Source organism: Pan troglodytes, chromosome 20 (assembly GCF_028858775.2).
Source record: "Pan troglodytes isolate AG18354 chromosome 20, NHGRI_mPanTro3-v2.0_pri, whole genome shotgun sequence".
Lineage (NCBI taxonomy): Eukaryota > Metazoa > Chordata > Mammalia > Primates > Hominidae > Pan > Pan troglodytes.
The window spans coordinates 11,938,809-11,964,765 of record NC_072418.2 but is presented as its reverse complement, the minus strand read 5'-3'; the positions used below and the strand labels follow the sequence as shown (position 1 = coordinate 11,964,765).

At 42.2% G+C, this 25,957-nt stretch overlaps 2 protein-coding genes across 2 annotated transcripts; one reads left to right on the top strand and one right to left on the bottom strand.

Annotated features, from left to right (window-relative positions):
* Window positions 1-6,652: 6,652 nt before the first annotated feature.
* Window positions 6,653-7,595, top strand: OR7D4 (olfactory receptor family 7 subfamily D member 4). The gene is given in 2 exon segments (NM_001168365.1): window positions 6,653-6,778; window positions 6,780-7,595. Coding segments are annotated over 2 exon segments (942 nt in total).
* Window positions 7,596-16,360: 8,765 nt separating this feature from the next.
* LOC100612416 (olfactory receptor 7E24-like) lies at window positions 16,361-17,215 on the bottom strand. The gene is given in 2 exon segments (XM_024351751.2): window positions 16,361-16,762; window positions 16,764-17,215. Coding segments are annotated over 2 exon segments (831 nt in total). The 5' UTR covers window positions 17,193-17,215.
* Window positions 17,216-25,957: the final 8,742 nt, after the last annotated feature.

The following is a 25,957-nucleotide window of genomic DNA, read 5'->3' as shown; positions in this document are numbered from 1 at the left end:
TAATCCCAGCTACTCGGGAGGCTGAGGCAGGAGAATGCCATAAACCCGGGAGGCGGAGCTTGCAGTGAGCCGAGTTTGCGCCACTGCACTCCAGCCTGGGTGACAGAGCGAGACTCCGTCTCAAAAAAAAAAAAAAAAAAAAAAAAAAAAAGGGCAAAAGACCTGAAAGACATTTGTCAAAAGAAGACACACAGATGGACAACATACATTTTTTTTTTTCTTGAGACGAGTCTTGCTCTGTCACCCAGGCTGGAGTGCAGTGGCGCGATCTCGGCTCACTGCAAGCTCCCCCTCCCGGGTTGAAGTCATTCTCTTGCCTCAGCCTCCCGAGTAGCTGGGACTACAGGCGCCCACCACCACGCCCGGCTAATTTTTTGTATTTTTAGTAGGGACGGGGTTTCACCTTTAGCCAGGATGGTCTCGATCGCCTGACCCTGTGATCCGCCCGTCTAGGCCTCCCAAAGTGCTGGGATTACAGGCGTGAGCCACTGCGCCCGGCCCAACATACATTTTTAAAAGGTTTAACTTCACTAATCATCAGGGAAATGCAAATGAAAACCACAATGAGATATCACCTCACTTCATCTCAAATGGCTATTACTAAAAAGACAAAAGATAGTAAGTGCTGGCCAGGATATGAAGAAATGGAAACCCTTCTACACTGTTGGTAGGAATGTAAATTAGTACAACCATTATGGAAAAGAGTATGGAGGTTCCTCAAAAACTTAAAAATAGAACTACCATATGATCCAGCAGTCCACTACTGGGTATATATCAATAAGAAACGAAGTCAGTGTGTGGAAGGGATATCTGCACTCCCATGTTTATTGGAGCATTATTCACAGTAGCCAAGACACAGAATCAACCTAGTTGTCTGCAAATAAATGAATGGATAAAGAAAATGTGGTATATATACACAATGGAATATGATTCATCCATAAAACACAAGGAAATCCTGTCATTTGCAACATGGATGAACTCAGAGAACATTGTGTTAAGTGAAATAAGGGAGGCACAGAAAGACAAATATCACATGATCTCACTCATATGTGGAATCTAACGAAGGTGATCTCAGAGAAATAGAATATAGATTTCAAAGAAGTAGAATGTTGGTTACCAGACCCAGAGTGGTTTGGGGTTGAGGAGTAGTGTTGGTGTTGTGGAGACGTTAGTAAAAGAATACAAAATTACAGCTATATAAGAGAAGTAAGTTCAAGAGATCTATTGTACAGCAGGATGACTTTAGTTAATGATGATATACGATATTCTTTGAAAATGCTGAGAGTGGATATTAAGTGTTCTCACCAGGATAACAACTCTGTGAGATAACGCATATGTTAATTAGATACATTGAATGTCCACAATGTATATATATTTCCAAATATCAAGTTGTACATGATACATACATATAATTCTATAATTTAAAAATATATATAAAAATAATTTGAAAAAATATTTAAAAAGAAAAGACATTTTTGTTTCCATAAATTTTCAACACCAAGGGATCCATAAAATCTCCAAAGACTCTTCAAGGGAGTCACATCGCTTGGAGATGATTCTTGAGTTTAGTTCCTTGCAGAAATTAACCTTTCCTTAGGGGAAAACTTGTGACTTTCAAATTAAACTGAAGAAAGAATTTCTTCTTGGGGGAAATAAATCCATCATGCCCTACCACTGCCTATTTCATCACAAAATTAACTGAAAAATTTCCATTCTATCATCTTCTTACTACTCAAAGGGAGCCGAACTCTTTGGAGAGTGGAAAGAAAATAGAACAATTTATTTAATAAGGTGCTCTGAGAATTCAACTCTTGAGACACTGGAAACTTTAAACATGCCCCTGTTTAAACATCCTCACCTGTAATTCTCTGTTCCCAGCCTTTGGAAAAACCCAGTACGGCTTCCTAGGAACAGATCGTGTAGAAGAGAAAACTTCAGTGATAACCATCAGAGTTAGTGTGACCCAGTGAGGGCTGGTGGGGTAAGAAGGAAAAGAGGAGAGAGAATAAGTACTAGCCTTCCCAGTAATGAGCCTGGAAAGTCCCATACTTATTGAGTCTATGAAGGTGAAGTCCCTGTACTTTGATGGTACTTTAGCTTTCACAGAAACCAGTGTCTCCCACCTTCTGGTCTCACTCCTTGGAATCCAGGGCCCGTCTTTAATAAGCTATTTTCCAAACAGTCTCTAACTCTCCTGTACTCTTTCCTATAAACTTTAGTCTCCTGTTGAATTTCGTACATCGAGTTACTTATTCATTAACTACTCACAGAAGATCTACTATGCTCAAGGTATTGTCTACATGTTCCTAATGTGATTGGATTTTTCTATTATATTCTATATTTTTCCTGGCAGATTATTGGTTACCAGACCCAGAGTGATCTGGGGATTGGGGGGTAGGGTTGATGTGGTGGAGATGGTGACTTATTACAGCACTTACTAGCTGTTATGTTGTTGCTATTTCAACTTAGTATCCATGATATCATATACAAATAATACAATTATTTCTGACATTCAACATGCAGTCCAATTTTTTTTCTCATATTAAAAATCCCTTGGCTGAACGTAGTGGCTCACATCTATAATCCCAGCACTTTGGGAGGCCGAGGCGGGCAGATCACTTGAGGCCAGGACTTTGAGACCAGCCTGGCTAACATGGCAAAACCCTGTCTCTATTAAACAATAACAAAAAAAGAAAGCCTGACACCTTAGCTTATACCTGCAATCCCAGTTACTCGGAAGACTGAGATGGGATAATTGCTTGAACCCAGGAGGCAGAGGTTGCAGTAAGCTGAGACTGCACCCTGCACTCCAGCCCAGGTGACAAAGTGACACCATGTCCCCCTCCAAAAAAATCCCTTTGCATGTTCACCAAAATATCAAAAGATTGAAATTGTAGTAGACGGCCTTTGGTGTGTCCAGGAATTTAAACCCCTTACTGTTTTAACATAGCATATCTTGTTGCCTGTGGTATTAAAACAACCATTGTTTATCGGGTTAAGCAATTGTCCTTGGTTTCTTCCTTTATTGAGAGGATCTGCCCTGGTTGATAATCTTTTTCAAATGCATTTTTTCTATTGTGATTTTGTTTATGATTTCTCTTTACTGACCTGTTTTTGTGATGAATTATGCAGACATTCTTACATTAAACCTGCTTCCATTGTTAGAGCTGGTATTACTACTTCATTTATCATTATTTTAAAAGAGATATGAATATATGTTATTTACTGTATTATTAAATTTATGTCTATATTCAAACATGTCTTAAACTTGAAGATTTCTATTTTGTGTTATAGTTGATGCTTTGGTCTCAGTCTTTACAGAACATTTCAATTTGTACTTGCTCAGAATCAGTAATGTGCTGGGCACCACGTAAATCCTTGTTAAATGATGAGACAAAACAATCGCAACCACTGTCTAAAACTAAATATAAGTTGACCAATGTGAAAGGGACAAGGAGGAAGAATATAGGATGTTCCATTTCTAGTCATCAAATACATATCCCACTTTCATTCCCTGCTCCCCATCTCACTGGCCTCTCAAATCCTTTCCTTTACAAGCTCAATGACCCATGGGACAATGTCGAATTCTCTTCTGTCAGCCTAGAAGATTTACCCTTTCCTTTCCTTACTTCCCCTAATTAACAATGATCCAGCCGGGTGCAGTAGCTCATGTCTGTAATCCCAGCATTTTGAGAGGCCGAGGTGGGCAGATCACTTGAGGTCAGTAGTTCGAGACCAGCCTGGCCAACAAGGTGAAACCCTGTCTCTACTAAAAACACAAAAATTAGCTGAGCGTAGTGGCACACACCTGTAATCCCAGCTACTCAGGAGGCTGAGACAGGAGAATCGCTTGAAACTGGGAGGCAGAGGTTGCAGTGAACAGAGATCGCACCACTATACTCCAGCCTGGGCAACAGATCGAGATTCCATCTCCAAACAAACAAACAAACCAATGATCCATTCTTCCTCTCTCAGCCCAAATTTTCCTATCTCAGAGAAGCCTCTTCTATCCACTTTCCAGGACTAAAGTTGGTCTTCAGTGATTATTTTTCCATCTTTAATTAATCAACATTCTCTAGGCATAAATAGTAACAGCCTTTTTTCCATCATGAAAAATGCAAATTTTTTTTCAAACCTCAAAGTTGCCCTTTAGTTTTTTAGGATGATTTGATTTATAGAAATTTTTAAATTTTTATATCAAACTTATCAGTCACATTTCTTGGCAATTCATTGCCCTGATATTAGTCCAACATTGCCACTCAACTGCATGTGTACACAAGCACACATTCTCTCAGGCCTTGTCTTTGATTCTAATGGCTGTGTCCCTTTCTTTTCTCGTCTTGTGTATGTAGTCCACAGGCTTTTGTTACTTCTTGGAGGAATTCACTGGGCAGACATTCTTTGAAGCAGGGAAGCATAGGGATCTTCATGAGTTGAGAGTCCTGTGTGGTGGTCACAAGACGTAACAGACCTGTTGTATTCACAGTGATCAGAATTCCATCCTTGATGGCTGCCCCATGTAAGGGGGATATTGATATTGATAAATGATAGCCATGAAAGACAGATTTATTGTAATGTTAAAAACAAAAGTTCAGGCTGGGCACAGTGGCTTATGCCTGTAATCTCAGCACATTGGGAGGCCAAGGTGGGTGGATCACTTGAGCCCAGGAGTTCAAAACCAACCTGGCCAACATGGTGAAACCCCATCTCTACTAAAAATAGAAAAATTAGCTGGGCATGGTGGTGCATGCCTGTGGTCCCAGCTACTTGGGAGGCTGAGGCACAAGAATCACTTGAACCCAGGAGGCAGAGGTTGCAGTGAGCCAACATTGCACCACTGCACTCCAGCCTGGTCAACAGAGTGAGACTCTGTCTCAAAAAAAAAAAAAGCAAAAGAACAAAAGTTCATATGTGTGAAATATCCATTGTATGACACAGAAATCATAGTAGACAAATGACATGGATAATCTCATTTAATTTCACTCTTCAATATTCCCACATAGGGAGTATTTACTACTCCTACTATGGAGGTGAGGTAGCTGCAGCTAAGACAGTTCAAATAACTTTCTCAATGGTATACAGTAGTAAGTTGGTGGATTCATATAGTTTGGCTGTGTCCCTACACAGTGAACCAGAGGCAGGTCACAGAAGAAATGTGGAATTTCAGTGCCTATAGAGAAGGTCAACCTCTTCATCAGAAGAACATGAACCAGGGAGACCCAGAAAATGATAAATCAAGATGCCAGAACCAGGAGGCCACAGAGGCAGGAGTTCATGATGACTGTGGGGTGCAGGGGGTGGCAGATCTCATCTTGAATTCCCATGTGTAATGGGAGGGACCCAGTAGGAGGAAATTGAATCATGGAGACAGGTCTTTCCCGTGCTGTTCTTGAGATAGTGAGTAAGTCTCATGAGATCTTATGGTTCTATAAGGGGGAGTTTCCTTGCACAAGCTCTCTCTCTTTGCCTGCCACCATCCATGTAAGATGTGACTTGCTCCTCCTTGCCTTCCACCATGATTATGAGGCTTCCCCAGCCACGTGGAACTGTAAGTCCATTAAACATCTTTCTGTTGTAAATTGCCCAGTCTCAGGTATGTCTTTATCAGCAGAGTGAAAACAGACTAATGCATGGATCAGAATTTTATTCTAAAAAGTCTGATTTCAGAAAATATTTTCCAAATCACAGCTCTATGCTGTACCTTGGAAGAATTATATATCTAAGTAATTATCATACAAGGAAAAGATGAATAAGATTAATAGTAATAGTAGCAGTAATGATAGCTATCATTTGTTGATATTCCTACTGTGCATATGGCATTTTTAAACCTCAATAAGAAAGTAATATCAATAATTTAATTTTAAGGAAGGAAGAAAGCCCTGAGAGTTAACTGTCACATCACTTCCAAGCACTGGGTCACAGAATAAAGGTTGTTTGGGTTGCAAATCCACAACTTAATAACTATTGTACATCTATTAGAATGAAGGAAGCATGGGGATTATCAAGGAAAAGACATGACATACCTTTAATTATTTTGGAAGATTCACACCAAAGAAGAAATTGATTTAAGTTCATAGATACAAATGGGGGAATTAAAACTGGTGAGTAAACGAAAAAAAGAGTTTTTTTTGTTTTGTTTTGTTTTTTCGAGACGGAGTCTCACTTTGTCACCAGGCTGGAGTGCAGTGCCATGATCTTGGCTCACTGCAACCTCCGCCTCCCGGGTTCATGCGATTTGCCTGCCCCAGCCTCCTTAGTAGCTGGGATTACAGGCGCACTCCACAACGCCCAGCTGATTTTTGTATATTTAGTAGAGACAGGGTTTCACCATATTGGCCAGGATGGTCTCAATCTCTTGACCTCGTGATCTGCCCACCTTGTCCTCCCAAAGTGCTGGGATTACAGGCGTGAGCCACCATGCCCGGCCAAAGAGAGAGATTTCTAAAAATTAAAGAATGGCTGGATAACTCTACACAAATAGAATAAAAATAGATACCACTTCCTGAGAGATTCATTGTCTTTGTAAGGACTCCAGGAAGGGTGACAAATGTCCATCAAAAGGTGATATTGTAAAGTGATGACAAGCTGAGCTGCCACTTGCTGTTCATTAAACGTTGCTTTTTCCTTCCTCCCCAGCAGACACAACAGCTACATGGAAGCAGAAAACCTTACAGAATTATCAAAATTTCTCCTCCTGGGACTCTCAGATGATCCTGAACTGCAGCCCATCCTCTTTGGGCTGTTCCTGTCCATGTACCTGGTCACGGTGCTGGGGAACCAACCTGCTCATCATCCTGGCTGTCAGCTCTGACTCCCACCTCCACACCCCCATGTACTTCTTCCTCTCCAACCTGTCCTTTGTCGACATCTGTTTCATCTCCACCACAGTCCCCAAGATGCTAGTGAACATCCAGGCACGGAGCAAAGACATCTCCTACATGGGGTGCCTCACTCAGGTGTATTTTTTAATGATGTTTGCTGGAATGGATACTTTCCTACTGGCCGTGATGGCCTATGACCGGTTTGTGGCCATCTGCCACCCACTGCACTACACGGTCATCATGAACCCCTGCCTCTGTGGCCTCCTGGTTCTGGCATCGTGGTTCATCATTTTCTGGTTCTCCCTGGTTCATATTCTACTGATGAAGAGGCTGACCTTCTCCACAGTCACTGAGATTCCGCATTTCTTCTGTGAACCGGCTCAGGTCCTCAAGGTGGCCTGCTCTAACACCCTCCTCAATAACATTGTCTTGTATGTGGCCACGGCACTGCTGGGTGTGTTTCCTGTAGCTGGGATCCTCTTCTCCTACTCTCAGATCGTCTCCTCCTTAATGAGAATGTCCTCCACCGAGGGCAAGTACAAAGCCTTTTCCACCTGTGGATCTCACCTCTGTGTGGTCTCCTTGTTCTATGGAACAGGACTTGGGGTCTATCTGAGTTCTGCTGTGACCCATTCTTCCCAGAGCAGCTCCACCACCTCAGTGATGTACGCCATGGTCACCCCCATGCTGAACCCCTTCATCTACAGCCTGAGGAACAAGGATGTGAAGGGGGCCCTGGAAAGACTCCTCAGCAGGGCCGACTCTTGTCCATGACAAATCAGGGCCTCAGAACTAAGAGGACACACTGCGTACCCCTAAGGCAAATGTTGTGGGTTTAAATATCCGGCTCTTTTTCTCTTTTAAAAAATGTGCTTGATGTGGGATTTTTGGTTGTTGTTATTGGGTTGTTTGTTGTTGTTATTGTTTTTGAGACAGAGTCTGGCTCTGTCGCCCAGGCTAGAGTGCCGTGGTGCAATCTTGGCTCACTGCAACCTCCACCTCCCAGGTTGAAGCGGTTCTCCTGCCTCAGCCTCTCAAGTAGCTGAGATTACAGGTGTCTGCCACCACACCCAGCTAATTTTTGTATTTTTAGTAGAGACAGGGTTTCACCATATTGTTCACACTGGTCTGGAACTCCTGACCTCATGATCTGCCCGCCTCAGCCTCCCAAAGTGCTAGGATTACAGGCGTAAGCCACCATGCCTGGCCAATGTGTTTCTTTCTTTTCTTTTCTTTTAATCAAAAACAACTATGATTTTGCTGTTGTTTTTGTGTTAGTTTCTCCTAAAAACTCCCTCTGTAAGCCCTTTTTGACTTTTCTTCCCTAGATGTTTCCCGTAAAGTTCCATCTTTGATCAGTTTTCTTACCACCCTTTCTGAGACTTCTAATTTGATGTGTATGGCACTCCCAATATCAAGTGCTGACCTGGTTTCCTCGAAAATTATCCTTTTGAATGTTGATGTTCCTCACCTTAGTATAGTTTTTTCTTGTCCTCTGGATAGGAAATAAAATGAAAATCATAGATTAGTCGTATAAAATGTTTACAATATCAGGACAGTGCTTGTTGCTTTACATGTATGATGTTATTCAATCCTGAAAACATTTTGTGAGAAATTTTGTCTCATTCACTGCATTTCTCAAAGGAGGAGACTGAGATGGAGGTAGAGTATATCCTAACGATCTGACACTTTGCCCACACTTCTAACTTTGCCATCCTACTTTCCATAAAAACAGTGATATAAAATTATCGGGGCACAGTGGCTCACACCTGTCTTCCCAGCTACTTGGAGGGCTGAGGCAGGAGAATCACTTGAGCCTAGGAGTTTGAGGATGCAGTGAGCTGTGATCGTGGCACTGCAATCCAGCCTGGGTGACAGAGCAAGACCCTGTCTCAAACCAAAAACAAACACAAAAGCAAAGAATGATAATGTGATTTTCAACTTCAAATTATGACTCTACATTTGAAAGCTGGTTGGGTCAAATGGTTCATAGTAATATACTGGCCAGAATGAGTCTGGCATGCTATCCCTTTGAAATACAAGCCCTATAAGCCCACAGAAATCAGAGCCGTGGAGTCTGGGAGCACAAACCCCTTAGATGTCTCACTACAGGTGATGTTAGGCAGGGCCAATCTTGTTCCAACTCTTGATTTCCGGGCCGTTGTATTCTATATCATAAAGATATTATCATTTTGATAGTATCAAAAGATATTATCATTTTTCACTGATTTGGAATGCATACTAATCCTAATTTGCATCCTGCGAATTTGGTAGCCAGTATTTTCTGTTTATTCAAATACCTGCAATAAATATTTGTCTTTGAAATAAAACTCAGGTGGCAGAGGTTGCAGTGAGCTGAGATTGTGCCACTGAACTCCAGCCTGGGCGACAGAGCAAGACTCTGTCTAAAACATAAAATAAAATAAAATAAAATAAATAAAACAAAATAACTTAGAAAGTATAATTGCATTGTTTGTAACTCTAAAGATAAATAGTTGAGGGATGAATACCTCATTCTCCACGATGTGGTTATTTCACATTGCATTCCTGTATCAAAACGTTTCATCTACCCCATAAATATATACAGCTACTATCTACGCACAAAAATTAAAAATGTTTTAAAAACATTTTTAAAGAAAAATAAAAGTAGAAGAGGAGAAAAGTGAATGACCATTGAAGGAACAGGGCTTCCTCTTCTCATTAAAACCTCTTCTGTCCTCTGAGTTCCCACCACCAAGTTTCAGAGACAGTGACAAACCACATCAGATTTTTTTTAAATTTTGAAATGAAATGGGAGTCATATCTGCAAATCCATTGAATGAACCATGTAAATAAAGAAGAAGCAGGCCTTCCATGAGAAGAATATGTTGCTACTTTTTTTTTTTTTTTTGAGATGGAGTCTTGCTCTGTCGCCCAGGCTAAAGCACAGTGGCACGATCTCGGCTCACTGCAACCTCCATCTGCCGGGTTCAAGCAATTCTCCTGCCTCAGCCTCCCAAGTAGCTGGGACTACAGGCGCACGCCACCATGCCCGGCTAATCTTTTGTATTTTTAGTAGAGATGGGGTTTCACCATGCTGGCCAGGCTGGTCTCAAACTCCTGACCTCCTGATCCACCTGTCTCGGCCTCCCAAAGTGCTGGGATTACAGGCATGACCCACCACACCCAGCCACTACTTTCATTCTTGAAGTTCAGATTTATGTTTCTAAGGAGGACTTTCTATTTTACTTTCTATACTCCTTGCCTGTAATTTGAGATTTTATGCATTGGTAATTTATGTTTTTGCTAAGTTGGATAAGACCCTAATTCTTTCTGTCTGATTGATCTATGTTGGCATGTTAGAAACTGCTGATCTTTGCAGCCTAACTTGGTAACTTTATATATTGCTTAAGCATTTCCCCATATCTAACAAGACTGCAATCAGATGTCAGCCAGGGTTGCAGTCATCTCGTGGACTGACTGGAGAGGATCTGCTGTGAAGCTCACTCACATGGCTGTTTGTAGGGTTTAGGTTCTTGCAGGAGGATGGCCTAAGGCCCCTCAGTTTGTTGCCACAAGGGACTCTCATGGGGCAGCTCACATATGCCAGCTGAGTTCTGTCAGTGCAGGGAAGCAAGGGACAGAGCAACAGAGGCCAGGCCTATCCTTCTACCAGGACGTGGGTCTCTAAGCACCCAAGACCATGGAGATTTCCCTCTGCCTTCCGGTAGAGTTCCTCACCATTCAAGACATTGTACTGTCAGAAAAATTCCATGCTGTAGAACTGGCACATGGACATGTCGCCCTTTCCTCTGCACTGGATATTTCTACAGACTTAACAATGTTCTCCTGGACCTTCAGACAAAATAAGCCACCCTGGTTCTCCTTCGCCACAAGCTCTCAGCCCAACATCACAATAAGCTGCTGCAATTCTGCACCTAAATTCAGCAAGTGTTCCCAGCAGCTTCTGATTGTTGCTCATCAAGAAAGAGCTCATCTCACTTCAGGCAGAGAACTCCCTAGTGTAGACTCTGTGTTGTGTGTGTTGTGTGTGTTGTGTGTGTGTGTGTGTGTGTGTGTGTGTGTGTGTGAGATCACCTAGTAAATTCTTTAATGAAATGTACTTTCTTTTGGCCTGTCTTTATTCAAGTAGATAAAATAGGTTGTATGGAAGTTATGGAGTTTTTGTTTTGTTTTGTTTTGAGATGTCTTGCTCTGCTGCCCAAGCTGCAGTGAAGCAGCTCAGTCATAGCTCACTGCAGCCTTGAATTCCTGGCCTCAAGTAATCCTCCTGCGCCACCATGTCCAGGTAATTTATTTTATTTTATTTTTTTGTAGAGATGGAGTCTTGCTATATTGCCCAGGCTGGTCTTGAACTTCTGGTCTCAAGTGACCCTCCTGCTTCAGCCTCCCAAAGTGGTGAGATTATAGGTATGAGCCACCATGCCCAGCCAGATATTATGGTTCTTTATAAACTTTCACATTCCACCCATGGCTCAGAGGTGAGGTACTCAACAATATTTGTCATTGACTGATATAATAAATGTAAATATATATTCCAACAAGTTGAATGTGGAAGAAAGGATGCTATTTATCAGTGTATCAATAAATACTGAGGTAAATATGAGGGCACAAATGATCAAATGACAGGAATGTAGATGTAGATTGGATCGGAAGATGCTGGGAGTTGGGAGCTTTTAAAATGTTTGGGTAGCAGCAAAAATAGTGTTCTAATCAGTACATTTGATATGTCTCCTCAAACAGACTCTTAGTTAAGTTGTTATCACATCTATACAGATGAACTTGTTCAATAGAAATATGTTTTGTTTTACCTGGGTGCAGTGGCTCACGCCTGTAATCCCAGCACTTTGGGAGACTGAGGCAGGCGGATCACAAGGTCAAGAGTTCGAGATCAGCCTGACCAATATGATGAAACCCTGTCCCTAATAAAAATGCAAAAATTAGCTGGGCATGGTGGCACACACCTGTAGTCCCAGCTACCCAAGAGGCTGAGGCAGGAGAATTGCTTGAACCCAGGAGGCAGAGGTTGCAGTGAGATGAGATTGTGCCACTGCACTCCAGCCTGGGCAACAGAGCGAGACTCTGTCTTTAAAAAAAAAAAAAAAAAGAAATGTTTTGTTTTATACTCAAGGTCACAGTTTGTAATATCCAGTTACTTGTATATTCTGAGAATACCCATTTAAAATTAACTTCTTTTAAATTTTTTAAAAATGTAGTGACAGGGTCTCACTATGTAGCCAAGTCTGGTCTCAAACACCTGCCTTAAACTTTCCTGCCAAATCAGCCTCCCAAAGTGCTGGGATTACAGGTGTGAGCCACCATGCCAGGCCCTAAAATTAACTTCCTCAGTGTAATAACAGGGGCTATCATTTCAAGGGAAACTAACATTTGACTGGTTAATGGCACCATGATATAAAATCATTGCATGGCCTTGGAAGAAAAGACTACTGCAATTAATTTGCTGCTGAGGAACATGGGGTTCAGAAAGGACCTCTGAGTTATCAAAAGTCCCACGTTTAAGAGCCCAATATATGAGTGATGAAGGGTCCATAAATCCCACATTTTTTCTACCATCTGTATATTCTATCCCGATTGAAGTTTGTCACATCGCTTTTGGTTGGCTACTGTGAACCATCCAAACAATCCAAACATTTCCCATCACAAGGTATTAATCCATCATAGCACTCTTCTAAATATTAAAATAAAAGTGCCAACAACAAAGCATTACCAGTGGGGAGAGTCCACCATGTGACATCAAAAAGCAGCATTAGGCCAGGCACGGTGCCTCACGCCTATAGTCCTAGCACTTTGGGAGGCCGAGGTGGGTGGCTCACTTGAGGTCAGGAGTTCGAGACCAGCCTGGACAACATGGCAAAACCCCATCTCTACTAAAAATACAAAAATTAGCTGAGCATGGTGGTGTGTGCCTGTAGTCCCAGCTACTTGGGAGGCTGAGGCAGGAGAATCACTTGAGCCCAGGAGGCGGAGGTTGCAGTGAACCAAGATCATGCCATTGCATTCCAGCCTGGGCAACAGAGCAAGACTCTGTCTCAAAAAAAAAAAAAAAAAAAAAAAAAGGCAGCATTAATGTCCCACTTATCAAATTCTTTGACTATCATTTATGTGAAATAAAGGGGAGTTCATGTTTGCTGGTGACAATGGACTTTTGGTAGCTCAGTGTAAAGTAAAAGAAGAAAACCCTGAAATTATTTATGATGAAATTGGTGATTTAACAATCCCTAGACATCATTAGAGTCACACAGCAACTGGAAATAGGGCACTGCCACTTAAACTTCAGTTGGACTCTCTTCACAAAGACATATGTTTTAAAAGCAGCTTTATTTCATCAGCACATTTTTAAAATATTCCCCTTGCAGACAACTCCAACATACTTTTGTTCCTCAGTCAAGGTTAGGTCAGGAATAGAAACCAGGGCTGGGCACGCGGCTCACGCCTGTAATCCCAGCACTTTGGGAGGCTGAGGCAGGTGGATCACCTGAGGTCGGAAGTTCCAGACGAGCCTGGCCAACATGGCAAAACCCCGTCTCCACTAAAATTACAAAAATTAGCTAGGCGTGGTGGGCGGTCCTTGCAATCCTAGCTATGCAGGAGGCTGAGTCAGGAGAATTACTTGAACCTGGGAGGTGGAGGTTGCAGTGAGTCAGGATCACGCCACTGCACTCCAGCCTGGGTGACAGAGGGAGACTCCATCTCAAAAATAAATAAATAAATAATAGAAACTAATCTAGTTATTTTGAATAACTAATCTACTTATTATGAAGAGAATTGAACAGAGGGAGTTGGCTCGATTGTTACTGCAGGACAAAGGCTAAAGGACACAATGTGGTAACAGAGACAGTAACTGAAGGCAGCAGCCTCTAAACACTGAGGCAGGCATAGGGGTATACTAGAAGGTGGTCGCGAAGTATACCGAACTTTCAGTGTAGTGAAATTTAGTGTTCAAGAAAGTCTGTAACAAGAACACCAGATGGAAAACAGAGCAATAACTTCAACAGCCCCAACCTAGCATGAAAGAGCTGAGTAGAGAAAGGCGGGAAGGGAACAGAAAGACAATGGCTTAGAAACCAGAATAATGAGAACAATACAAATCTTCTCTCCTAGCTACTTTGAAATATGCAATCAATTACCACTAACTAGAATTCCCCTACTGTATTAGGAAACGCTGGAACTTATTTCTTCTATCTAACTGCATTTTTGTACCCTGTAAACATCTTTTCATGCTCCACTCCTTCCTTCCCTTACCAGCCTCTAGTAATTACCATTCTACCTTGTACCTTCACAAGATTCACTGTTTTAGCTCATAGGTATGAGTGGGAACATGCCATATTTGTCTTTTCATGCCTGGCTTATTTCACTTAAATCCATGTTGCTGCAAATGACTCACTTTCATTTCTTAAAGGCTGAATAGTATAACTTTGTGTATCTACCCCACACTTCATAAAAAAAGAAAGAAAACTAAACAAATTTTTAAAAATCAGTTATAGCATGTGAAGTTTTAGGGATGTTGTTACCATGTTATCCTTTTCTATTTTCCCTTTCAGTACGCACAAGAGTGAAATCCAAAGAAAATCTATATGTATATAAATCAACATTTTCAACAAATTCCAAGTGCTTACTAAAAATTCCCGGCATAATGACAATCTGTATATTGCTGAAGAATAATGAATTTGAAGAAGATAGTTGAAGAAAATTACATTGTCTAGTGCTGCAATCAGCTCTTTAGTATCTTACCCATTTGAGCTTGATCCCTTGAAGAACTTCATCGTCTGAACTATCACTGGTGCTTTTAAAACCTCTCAGACCCACACAGGTTCAAGTAAATCAAAATCTCTGGGTAAGAGAGCCCAGCCATCATCATTTGTAAGCTCCCCAGGTGAGGTCAATAAAAGCCAAGGTTGAGGACTCGTGAACAAGTTCATCACACATAGCCTGCTTAAAGTGATTTTACAGATGTAATATGTAAATAATTTCCACACGAACTGTGAAAATTAACTTAAATTTGAAATACAGTAAGTCCTCAATTAACACCCTCAATATGTTTTTGGAAACTGTGAATTTAAGTGAAATGATTTATAATGAAACCGTGTGTTTTTCCTTATCAACAGTATAACTAATGGACTTTGAACAAAACAATTTTACTTGAGGACCTGCTGTACATCATTTCCTTAAGGTTGCAGTTTCCAAGATGCTATTGACTTTTAGCAAGGACTTCTTATATATAAAAACAGGGTTGTGATTTCACCTAGATACCAGGGTCATTGCTCAGAAACTAAAGGAGGCTGTCTAGGTACACTGGATTCAGCCATGAATTTTTGCAATAAACAAAGAATTCCAGAATACCTTCACATTCCAATTAAAGACAAAACAATGGAGACAATATTCACATGTAGGGACCAGCCCCACAGGGTCTGTGGGTCTTTCTCCCCGTGTGTGGAGACAAGAGATTGTAGAAATAAAGACACAAGACAAAGAGAAGAAAAGACAGCTGGGCCCGGGGGACCACTACCACCAAGGCGCGGAGACCGGTAGTGGCCCAAATACCTGGCTGCACTGTTATTTTTTGGATACAAGACAAGGGGGCAGGGTAAGGAGTGTGAGCCATCTCCAATGATAGGTAAGGTCACGCAAGTCACGTGTCCACTGGACAGGGGGCCCTTACCTGTTTGGCAGCCGAGGCGGAGAGAGAGAGGACAGCTTACACCATTATTTCTGCATTTCAGAGACTTTTAGTACTTTCACTAATTCTGCTACTGCTGTCTAGAAGGCAGAGCCAGTTGTACAGGGTGGAACATAAAAGTGAAACAGGAGCGTGACCGCTGAAGCACAGCATCACAGGGAAACAGGCCTCCGCATAACTGCGGGCAGGCCTGACTGATGTCAGACCCTCCACAAGAGGTGGAGGAGTAGTCTTCTCTAAACTCCCCCGGGAAAAGAGAGACTCCCTTTCCCGGTCAGCTAAGTAAGGAGTGCTTTTTCTAGGCACTGACCCTACTGCTAGACCAAGATCCACAAGGTAACGGGGCTCCTTCCCAGGCACTGGCGTTACCGCTAGACCATGGAGCCCTCTAGTGGCCCTGTCCGGGCATAACAGAGGGCTCACACTCTTGTCTTCTGGTCAGTTCTCACCATGTCCCTTCAGCTCCTATCTCTGTATGGCCTGGTTTTTCCTAGGTTATGATTGTAGAGTGAAGATTAATATTGGACTAAAGAGTAATTGCTACAAACTAATGATTAATGATGTTCATATATAATCATATCTATGATCTATATCTAGTATAACTATTCTTATTTTATATATTTTCTTTATTATGCTGGAACAGCTCGTGCCCTCGGTCTCTTGCCTCGGCACCTGGTGGCTTGCCGCCCACATTCACATATGAAACATGGAGAGGAATTGAACCTATCAAGCAATAAATATAATGTAACCAAGGGGGAAGGATTTAAAGGTCTTGATATTTTGTATCAAAGCTCTGCCTTTTCCAACCAATACTACAAAAAAGATGCAACAGATAAGGAGATTACATTATTCTGCCATGCAGCCTCTGCAGGGCACTTTGAATGTCCCTGTTTCTCAGGCTGTAGATGAAGGGGTTCAGCATGGGGGTGACCACCATGTACATCACTGAGGCCACTGCACCCTTCCTGGAGGAAAGGGACACAGCTGAACTGAGGTACCCTCCAAGGGCTGTTCCATAAAATAAGCAAACAACTGACAGGTGAGAGCTGCAGGTGGAGAAGGCTTTATACTTCCCACCTGAAGAGAGAACTCTCAGAATGGAGGAAACAATTTTATAGTAAGAGAAAAGGATCCCTAAGAGAGGGAGAAAACCAAATATGGCACCAATAAAATATACAACCATGTTATTAATGGAGGTGTCAGAACAGGCCAGGTTGAGAAGTTAAGAAGGGTCACAGAAAAAAATTAGAGATTTCTACATCGTTGAAGCAGGTAAGTTGTAACACAATCAAATTGTGCAGCTGAGAGTCCAAAAGGCTAAGAAAAAAAGACACCAAAACTAAGAAGCCACAGAGTCGTGGGCTCATGATGACTTGGTAGTGCAGGGGGTGACAGATGGTCACGAACCGGTCATAGGCCATCACAATCAGGAGCAGACTTTCCATACATGCGAAAAGGATCAAAAAAGACATCTGAGTCAGGCAGCCTACGTAAGAGATGAGTCTACTGTGAGCCTGGATGTCCACAATCATCTTGGGGACAGTAGTAGAGGCAAAACCGATGTCAGCCAAGGACAGGTTGGAGAGGAAGAAGTACATGGGGGTGTGGAGGTGGGAGTCAGAGCTGACGGCCAGGATGATGAGCAGGTTCCCCAGCACCGTGACCAGGTACATGGACAGGAACAGCCCAAAGAGGACGGTCTGCAGTTCTGGATCATCTGGGGGTCCCAGGAGCAGGAATTCTAAGACTCCTGTGAGATTCTCTGGCTCTGTGTATCTTGGACACAATTGAGAAAAAGAGAATTGCAAAAAAGGAAAGAACAAAATCAGCACCCAGCACGGTGTCTATATTTTGGATACAAGCAATTTACAATTAATGTTTTCACATTTGAGGATCATACACCCTCAGCCATATTTCTCAGTTTTGAAAACCCTAATTTTCTTTTTTTTTATTTTAGACTCACAGAATACATATGCAGGCTTGTTACATGAGTAAATAATGTGTCGGTAAAGGCTTGGTGCAGCAATGATCCCAACACCAAGGTAGTGGGCTTAGTACTGGATAGAGAGACTTCCACCCCACACACCTCCACCCTCCCCCATAAAGCAGTCCCCACTGTTTTTCCCATCTTTGTGTCCGTAAAACCCAATTTTCTACAAATCCTTTTGTAATTGATTGGTGTGTTAGTCACCTGATTCTGTAGACACTTACCTTAGAGACCCTTGACTGAACAAAGTGAGAAGAGCAAGAACATTTGAGAAAATTCATGATCACATTAAAATACAGCATACTCTTTTCAGTAAAAATATAAAATAAGAAATATTGGCTAGGCGCGGTGGCTCATGCCTGTCATCCCAGCACTTTGGGAAGCCAAGGCGGGAGGATCACTTAAGCTGAGGAGTTTGAGACCAGCCTGGACAACATGACAAAACCCTGTCTCTACTAAAAATACAAAAATTAGCTGGCGTGGTGGCATGTGCCTATGGTCTCAACTACTTGGGAGGCTGAGGTGGGAGGATCACTTGAGCCCAGAGGTGGAGGTTACAGTGAGCCAAGTTCACACCATTGCACTCCAGTCTGGATGACAGAGTGAGACCTTGTCTTACACACACACACAAAAAGTAAAGAAATATCTTTCCCCATTTAAGAAAAGAAATCTTTGTAATTAAAAGAAACCAAAGACATTCAAATATGCCTTATTTCATTCTAATTCAATGCTACAAATTCCTTTGATTTACAATATTTAGAAATATTCTGTAAGACCTAGGACCACGTTATTTCAAAGGTAAATTAAAGTTGACAGTTCATAAGCAGACAACATTTTCACATTCCAGTTCTGTTCTAGTGTTTTCATTGTCTTCATGGTTTCTGACTTCACTTTCCTGTGGAAGCAAAGTCTCCCTCAAATATGTGGGTTCTCTTTTGAAATTCATTTAATATTCAACTCCTGTCCTTGCTTAGGTGGACTCAGAGTTTTGATAAGTAAGGTTTAGTTAAATGCGCATAATCAAACCCATCAGTGACTACAAGTTGTCTGTAGTGCGCAAGGCACCTGTGGATGTTTGAGCATTAATAAAAGTGTTTTTTTTCTTGAGATAGAGTCTTGCTCTGTCGCCCAGGCTAGAGTGCAGTGGCGTAATCTTGGTTCACTGCAACCTCCGCCTCCTAGATTCAAGAGATTCTCTTGCCTCAGCCTCCTGAGTAGTTGGGATTACAGGCGGGTGCCACCATGCCCGGCTAATTTTTTGTGTTTTTAGTAGAGACGGGGTTTCATGTTGGTCAGGCTGATCTCGAACTCCTGACCTCATGATCTGCCCGCCTCGGCCTCCCAAAATTCTGGGATTACAGGCGTGAGTAATGCAATTTTAAGAACACTTTTGCATTACTTTCTGTGAGGCTAGGAAGACGTGAAAGTCTAAAATGTGTTTCTGTCTAAGCAATAATGTTTACCTTCCCCTCTTCTTTCTGTCTCTTTCTCTCTTTTTTTTCTCAGTATTTCCAGAGATTTTTGGCTTTAAGTATTTATTTTATTCTGTGTATATAATTTTTTTGTGAAATGTTCCAAGAAATCAAGGGAATGTACATAATATGTATGTACTTTAAAAAAAAAAGAACAATAATGAAATACCCAAGTACCTATCCCACAGTTTAACAAATGCAATAAAACCAATCTTTGGGCCGGGCATGGTGGCTCATGCCTGTAATCGAAGGACTTTGGGAGGCTGAGGCTCAGGATCACTTGAGGTCAGGAGTTTGAGTCCAGCCTGACAAAGACGGTGAAACTTCGTCTCTAATACAAAAACTAGCCAGGCGCGGTAGGGCCTGCCTGTAATGCCAGCTACCCGGGAGGCTGAGGCAAGAGAATCACTTGAACCTGGGAGGCGGAGGCTGCAGTGAGCCAAGATCGTGCCACTCCAGCCTGGGTGACACAGCGAGACTCCATCTCAAAAAACAAAACAAAACAAAACAAAAAAACAATCTTTGGGCCAGGCTCGATGGCTCATGCCTGTAATCCCAGCATTTTGGGAGGCCGAGGTGGGCTGATCACTTGAGGTCAGGAGTTCGAGACCAGCCTGGCTAACATGGTGAAACCCCGCCTCTACTAAAAATACAAAGATTAGCCGGGCGTGGTGGCACACAACTGTAATCTCAGCTACTCGGGAGGGTAAGGTATGAGAATCATTTGAACTCAGGAGGCAGAGGTTGGAGTGAGCCGAGATTGCACCACTGCACTCCAGCCTGGGTGACAGAGCAAGACTCAGTTTCAAAAAACAAACAAACAAAAACAAAACAAAACAAACAAACAAGAAAAAAAAAGCACAATCTTCGAAGCCGTGCATCCTTCTATGGTTCCAGGCACCCCAGCCCTACGGCACAGGTAAACTCCAATGTGAAATTTGAGTTAATCTCTTCTTTCTTTATACTCTACATATATATATATATATATATATCCCTAAGTAATGAATCATTTAATTTTGCTTTCTTAAATTTTATGTCAACGAAAGTATAGAGCAGGTATTACTCTGTAGCTTGCTTTTTCATTCAGTATTTCTGTAGAGTTATATCCACATTTACACACATAATTATACATCATTTTCTTTTTAAAAAATATTATGGGTACATAGCAGGTGTATATATTTATGAATGACATGAGATATTTTGACACAGGCGTACAAGGCACAATAATCGCATCAGGGTAAATGGGGTATCCATCACCTCAAGCATTTATCCTTTCCTTGTGCCAAACAATACAATTACTGTTAGCTATTTTAAAATGTACAATAAATTATTGTTGATTACAGTCACCTAATACTGGATCTCATTCATTGTCTCTAACTACACTTTTGTGTTGCTTAACCATCCTGCACTTTCCCCCCACCCCCACTCCCCTTCCCAGCCTCTGATAATCATCCTTCTACTCTCTATCTCCATGATTTCCATTGTTTTAATTTTTAGATCCCACAAATAAGTGAGAATGTGTGAAGCTTATCTTTCTGTGCCTGGCTTATTTCATTTAAATTGATGGCCCCCAGTTCCATCCAAGTTGTTGCAAATGACAGGATCTCTTCCTTTTTTATGGCTGCATAATGCTCTATTGTGCACATGTACACAATTTCTTTGTCCATTCATATGTTGAACGGATGGTGAACGCTTAGCTGCTTCCAAATCATGGCTATTGTGACTAGTGCTGTAATAAACATGGGAGTGCAGATATCTCTTCAATATATGGATTCCCTTATGGGGGGGGGTATATACTTATACTTAGCAATGGAATTGCTGTATCTTTTGTTTGTTTGTTTGTTTGTTTTGAGATGGAATCTCGCTCTGTCGCCTAGGCTGGAGTGCAGTGGCGCGATCTTGGCTAACTGCAACCTCTGCCTCCCAGGTCAAGCGATTCTCCTTCCTCAGCCTTCCGAGTAGCTGGGACTACAGGCGCCCGCCACCACGCTCGGCTAATTTTTTGTATTTTTAGTAGAGACAGGGTTTCACCATGTTAGCCAGGATGGTCTCGATCTCCTGACCTCGTGATCCACCCGCCTTGGCCTCCTAAAGTGCTGGGATTACAGGCGTGAGCCACCGCGCCCGGCCCGGAATTGCTGCATCTTATGGTAGCTCTATTTGTAGTATTTTGAGGAAACTCCAACTCGTTCTCCATAATGGATGGACGAACTTGCATTCCCACCAACAGTGTACAATTGTTCCCCTTTCTCCACATCCTTGTGAGCATTTGCTATTGCCTGACTTTTTGATAAAAGCCATTCTAAATGGGGTGAGATGATATCTCCTTGTAATTTTGATTTGCATTTCTCTCTCTTTTTTTTTTTTTTTTTTTGAGACGGAGTCTTGCTCTGTCACCCAGGCTGGAGTGCAGCGGCACGATCTCAGTTCACTGCAACCTCTGTCTCCCAGGTTCAAGTGATTCTCCTGCCTCAGCCTCCTGAGTAGCTGGGATTACAGGTGCCCACCACCATGCCCAGCTAATTTTTGTATTTTCAGTAGAGATGGGGTTTCACCATGTTGGCCGGGCTGGTCTCAAACTCCTGACCTCAAGTGATCCACCCGCCTCAGCCTCCCAAAGTGCTGGGATTACAGGCATGAGCCAATGCGCCTGACCTGCATTTCTCTTAAAAGAGATTTTTATTTTTGATGCCTCCTCTGTGTCAAGCAGGATAGAGACTCTGGAGAATTAGAGATGAAAGAGACTCAGTTGTTTCTGTCACAATAATCAGTACTTAATTATATAAGGACAAAAATAAAATGTCCTGTGGGAAGTACAGAAACAGTAACTTCAGGTCACAGGATATTTCAGTTGAGTGATATAAAGATTAATCTTAAAATATTAATAACAATTTCTAGAATACATGTTGCCTTTACTTTATGCATCCATCACACATAGATCCCACAGGGAGCCCCCATGATCTGCTTAATCAATACTGAATGTATCTGTGTCAACTAGAAATCAACTCAGGTGGCAATGTTGAGTCTCAGAAACACTAACCTCTTGCCCCCTGCCACACAGATAAGTGGAATGAACAGGATTAAAAAAAAATTATAGGTTGATGCAAAAGTAATTGAGGTTTGTGCCATTACTGTTGTCACCAACCTAATAAATGATCAGTCTCTGAGTCTCAGGCATGAACCTTTTTTATGTTTCCCAGCTATCAGAAAGTTGTAAGCAGAGGTAAGAGGTCTTAACCACAGGCACATCGGAGGTGCATTTTCAAACTGTTTCCAGATTCCTGAGTAGGAATGAGGCCAAAACTCTGATTTTATTTCTCCTTTCAGGAGGTGGAGAGCTGCAAGGAAAGCCAGGAACAGGGACAAGGGAGAGATGCACCCTGAAGGATCCTGTGCCAGTTCTTTCTGGGATCTTTGATGTGATCTCAGCTGCCCTTTCTATACTTGATACAGTGAACGTAGCACCCACTGGTCTAGCTGTGGTCTACCAGGAACCCCCTGGTAAGCAGTGAGCACACCAGGGGTCCAGAGTGACAGGGATTCGAGAGGGCAGGTTGGATGCAGGAAGAGGCCTAGCCAAATGCCATGTGCAAGGATTTAGATGGCCTGATTCAAACATGGCTTTACTCCTGTCTACTTCATGAAATACTACAAGTTATATAAAAATGCACAGCTCCTTTCCTCGTGCAAAATAATAATAATGTGTGCACTTATGGATTGCAGAAGGCTATGCAGATAAAATGAAACAAACCACATAGAACACAGAACTGGGCGCCTGGCATTCAGGAAGCCCTCAGGAAAAGTTCATGATGTCATAGTGACTGTCCTCTTCCTCCTCATCCTCATCATCAGCTTCATAATCCTTTTACAGTGTTCATGGAATAGCTTAGAGAGACCTATTTTTTCCTAGCTTCAGTGAGATGTCTATAGCAAGTAGAACCAGTGGAGGGAGAAAGTAAAACTTTGAATGAGATTTCGGAGTCCCCACCACAATCAAGAACATAAACTCCACAGTTGTCTGAGCTGATATTTTGCACATTGATGTCCTCCCATCTGCCACTCCACTGTCCTGTTTGTCCTGAGGATGAGGAAAGAAGGCTCCCCACCATCCCTCAGCACTCACTGAGCTGCGCTACCCCTCTGCTGGGCCATGATCATGGAGAGCAGGTCCGCTGTCCTCCCTGCGTGGTGCACGATGGAGGCTCAGGCTCCGTCCTCAGGACTGGCAGGAAGACAGGGTCAGACATGAGCCTCCTGATGCAGACGACAGGTGTGGAGCCCACTGGACTGGAAGCTCACACTGCAGGGCTGGAGGCACAGGCTGAGTATTCACTATGCTATGGCCTTGGGGGCTCAAGGCACAGAGCTCCTCATTAGCGAAATTGGCCCAAGTTCCCCAATCTCTAAGGACTTCCTCATAATAATTCAGGAAGAAGAAGAGAAAAATGAGTGTCCATAGAAGCTTTTGGGCTCTTCTTCTAATCAGGAGAAAGCTTGTGTGTATTATTCGCTTTTTTCTTTTCTTTGTAAAGATCCAAATGCTTCAATTTTCATCTTTTATTGTGGTAAAATATACCATGTGTAAATATTAAAAAGTATAAATATATATTATTTTATATATAAGGGTCAATATAAACATTTACAATTTCCACTATTTTGAAGTTTACAGTTTAATGACATTAAGTACATTTGTATTGTTTAGCAACCATCACCACCATCATCTCCAGAACATTTTTATCTTTCAAAATGGAAATTGTGCCCATTCAACAAACTCTCCATTCCTCTCTCTCGCCCACCCCTTGGGGCCACCATTCTGTTTTCCAACTCTATGAGTTTAACTACTCTAGATATTTGATATCAGTGGAATCATACTGTGTTTATCTTTTTTTTGAGACAGAGTCTCATTCTGTCACTCAGGCTGGAGTGCAGTGGCGCGATCTCGGCTCATTGCAACCTCTGCCTCCCAAGTTCAAGCGATTCTCCTGTCTCATTCTCCCAAGTAGCTGGGATTACAGGCATGTGCCACCATATCTGGCTAATTTTTGTATTTTTAGTAGAGACGAGCTTTCGCCATGTTGGCCGGGCTGGTCTCAAACTCTTGACCTCAAGTGATCCGCCTGCCTCGGCCTCCCAAAGTGCTGGGATTACTGGTGTGAGCCACTGAGCCCAGTTGTGTTTATCCTTCTGTGATTTATTTACTTCAGTGATGATAATGTCTTCAAGGTATATACTTTTGTATAAAAACCAAAGAGTTGGCTGGGCGCAGTGGCTCAGGCCTGTAATCCCAGCACTTTGGAAGTCTGAGGTGGGCAGATCACGAGGTCAGGAGTTCGAGACCAGCCTGGCCAATATGGTGAAACCCTGTCTTTACTAAAAATACACAAATTAGCCAGGCGTGGTGGTGTGCACCTGTAGTCCCAGCTACTCAGGAGGCTGAGGTAGGAGAATCTCTTGAACCTGGGAGGCGGAGGTTGCAGTGAGCCAAGATTGCGCCAGTGCACTCCAACATAGGCGACAGAGTGAGACTCCATCTTTAAAAAAAAAAAAAAGAGTTATGTTTGTGCAGTAGAATGAATCATTTTCTTTCATCTTTTCCTAATTTCCCCTCACACGAAGAGTCCACTTAATGGAAACAGGAGGATACTATTTTCTGAGTTTTTTTTTTTTAATGTGCAACTGAAAAATGTCTACCATCACTTTTTAACGTATTAACCTTTATTATTTGCAGAATCTTTCAAAACCTTTCCTTTCTTATGTGATTTTTTTTTATACTTTAAATTCTAGGGTACATGTACACAACGTTCAGGTTTGTTACATATGTATACATGTGCCATGTTGGTGTGCTGCACCCGTTACCTCGTCATTTACATTAGGTACATCTCCTAATGCTATCCCTTCCCCTCCCCCCACCCCACAACAGGCCCTGGTGTGTGATTTTCCCCTTCCTGTGTCCAAGTGTTCTCACTGTTCAATTCCCACCTATGAGTGAGAACATGCGGTGTTTGGTTTTTTGTTCTTGCGATAGTTTGCTGAGAATGATGGTTTCCAGCTTCATCCATGTCCCTACAAAGGACATGAACTCATCCTTTTTTATGGCTGCATAGTACCATGGTGTATATGTGCCACATTTTCTTAATCCAGTCTATCATTGATGGACATTTGGGTTGGTTCCAAGTCTTATGTGATTCTTTATCTGTAAATACTGTTTAAGAAATCTAGATCCCATTCAACGGTTCTGATCAAACACTAACAAACCATATGTTTTGTTTCCAAGGAGTTCTCTGTATAGGAGGAATAGGGCTTCAGTGAGGAAAGAAAATATGGTATGAACAGATATCAAATTGCCTTCACTCTCATAAGTCAGTGTATAATTACTTCATTGTTATATGAAGGAGAGCTGTCCTCACTGTGCAAGGTTGTGAGTATATAGATAATGATATTCATTCTCTGCCCTTGTGTAAATATAAAAAAGAGACAGTCCGTCAGCCATCCAGGATAATGAACAACAGGAGTTCAAATAATTTACTTGAAATGCATTGATCTAAGTGTAGATGATGACAATGATATCTACATTTACTAATTTCTTATCAGGTAAATACATTATCTGTTTAATCCTAGAGTTCCTCAAGCTGAACATCATTAAAAATGATGAATTAGAGGATGTGGAGTTAATAAATATGTTCTGGTCCAGTCAGCAAATGACTTAGATGAGCTAATGTTGAAAATCAAACTTCAACCCTTAAAACCCATATGTTGGGCCAGGCGCAGTGGCTCACACCTGTAATCCCAGCACTTTGGGAGGCCGAGGTGGGCGGATCACAAGGTCAGGAGATCGAGACCATCCTGGCTAACATGGTGAAACCCTGTCTCTACTAAAAATGCAAAAAATTAGCCAGGTGTGGTGGTGGGCGCCTGTAGTCCCAGCTACTCGGGAGGCTGAGGCAGGAGAATGGCGTGAACCTGGGAGGCGGAGCTTGCA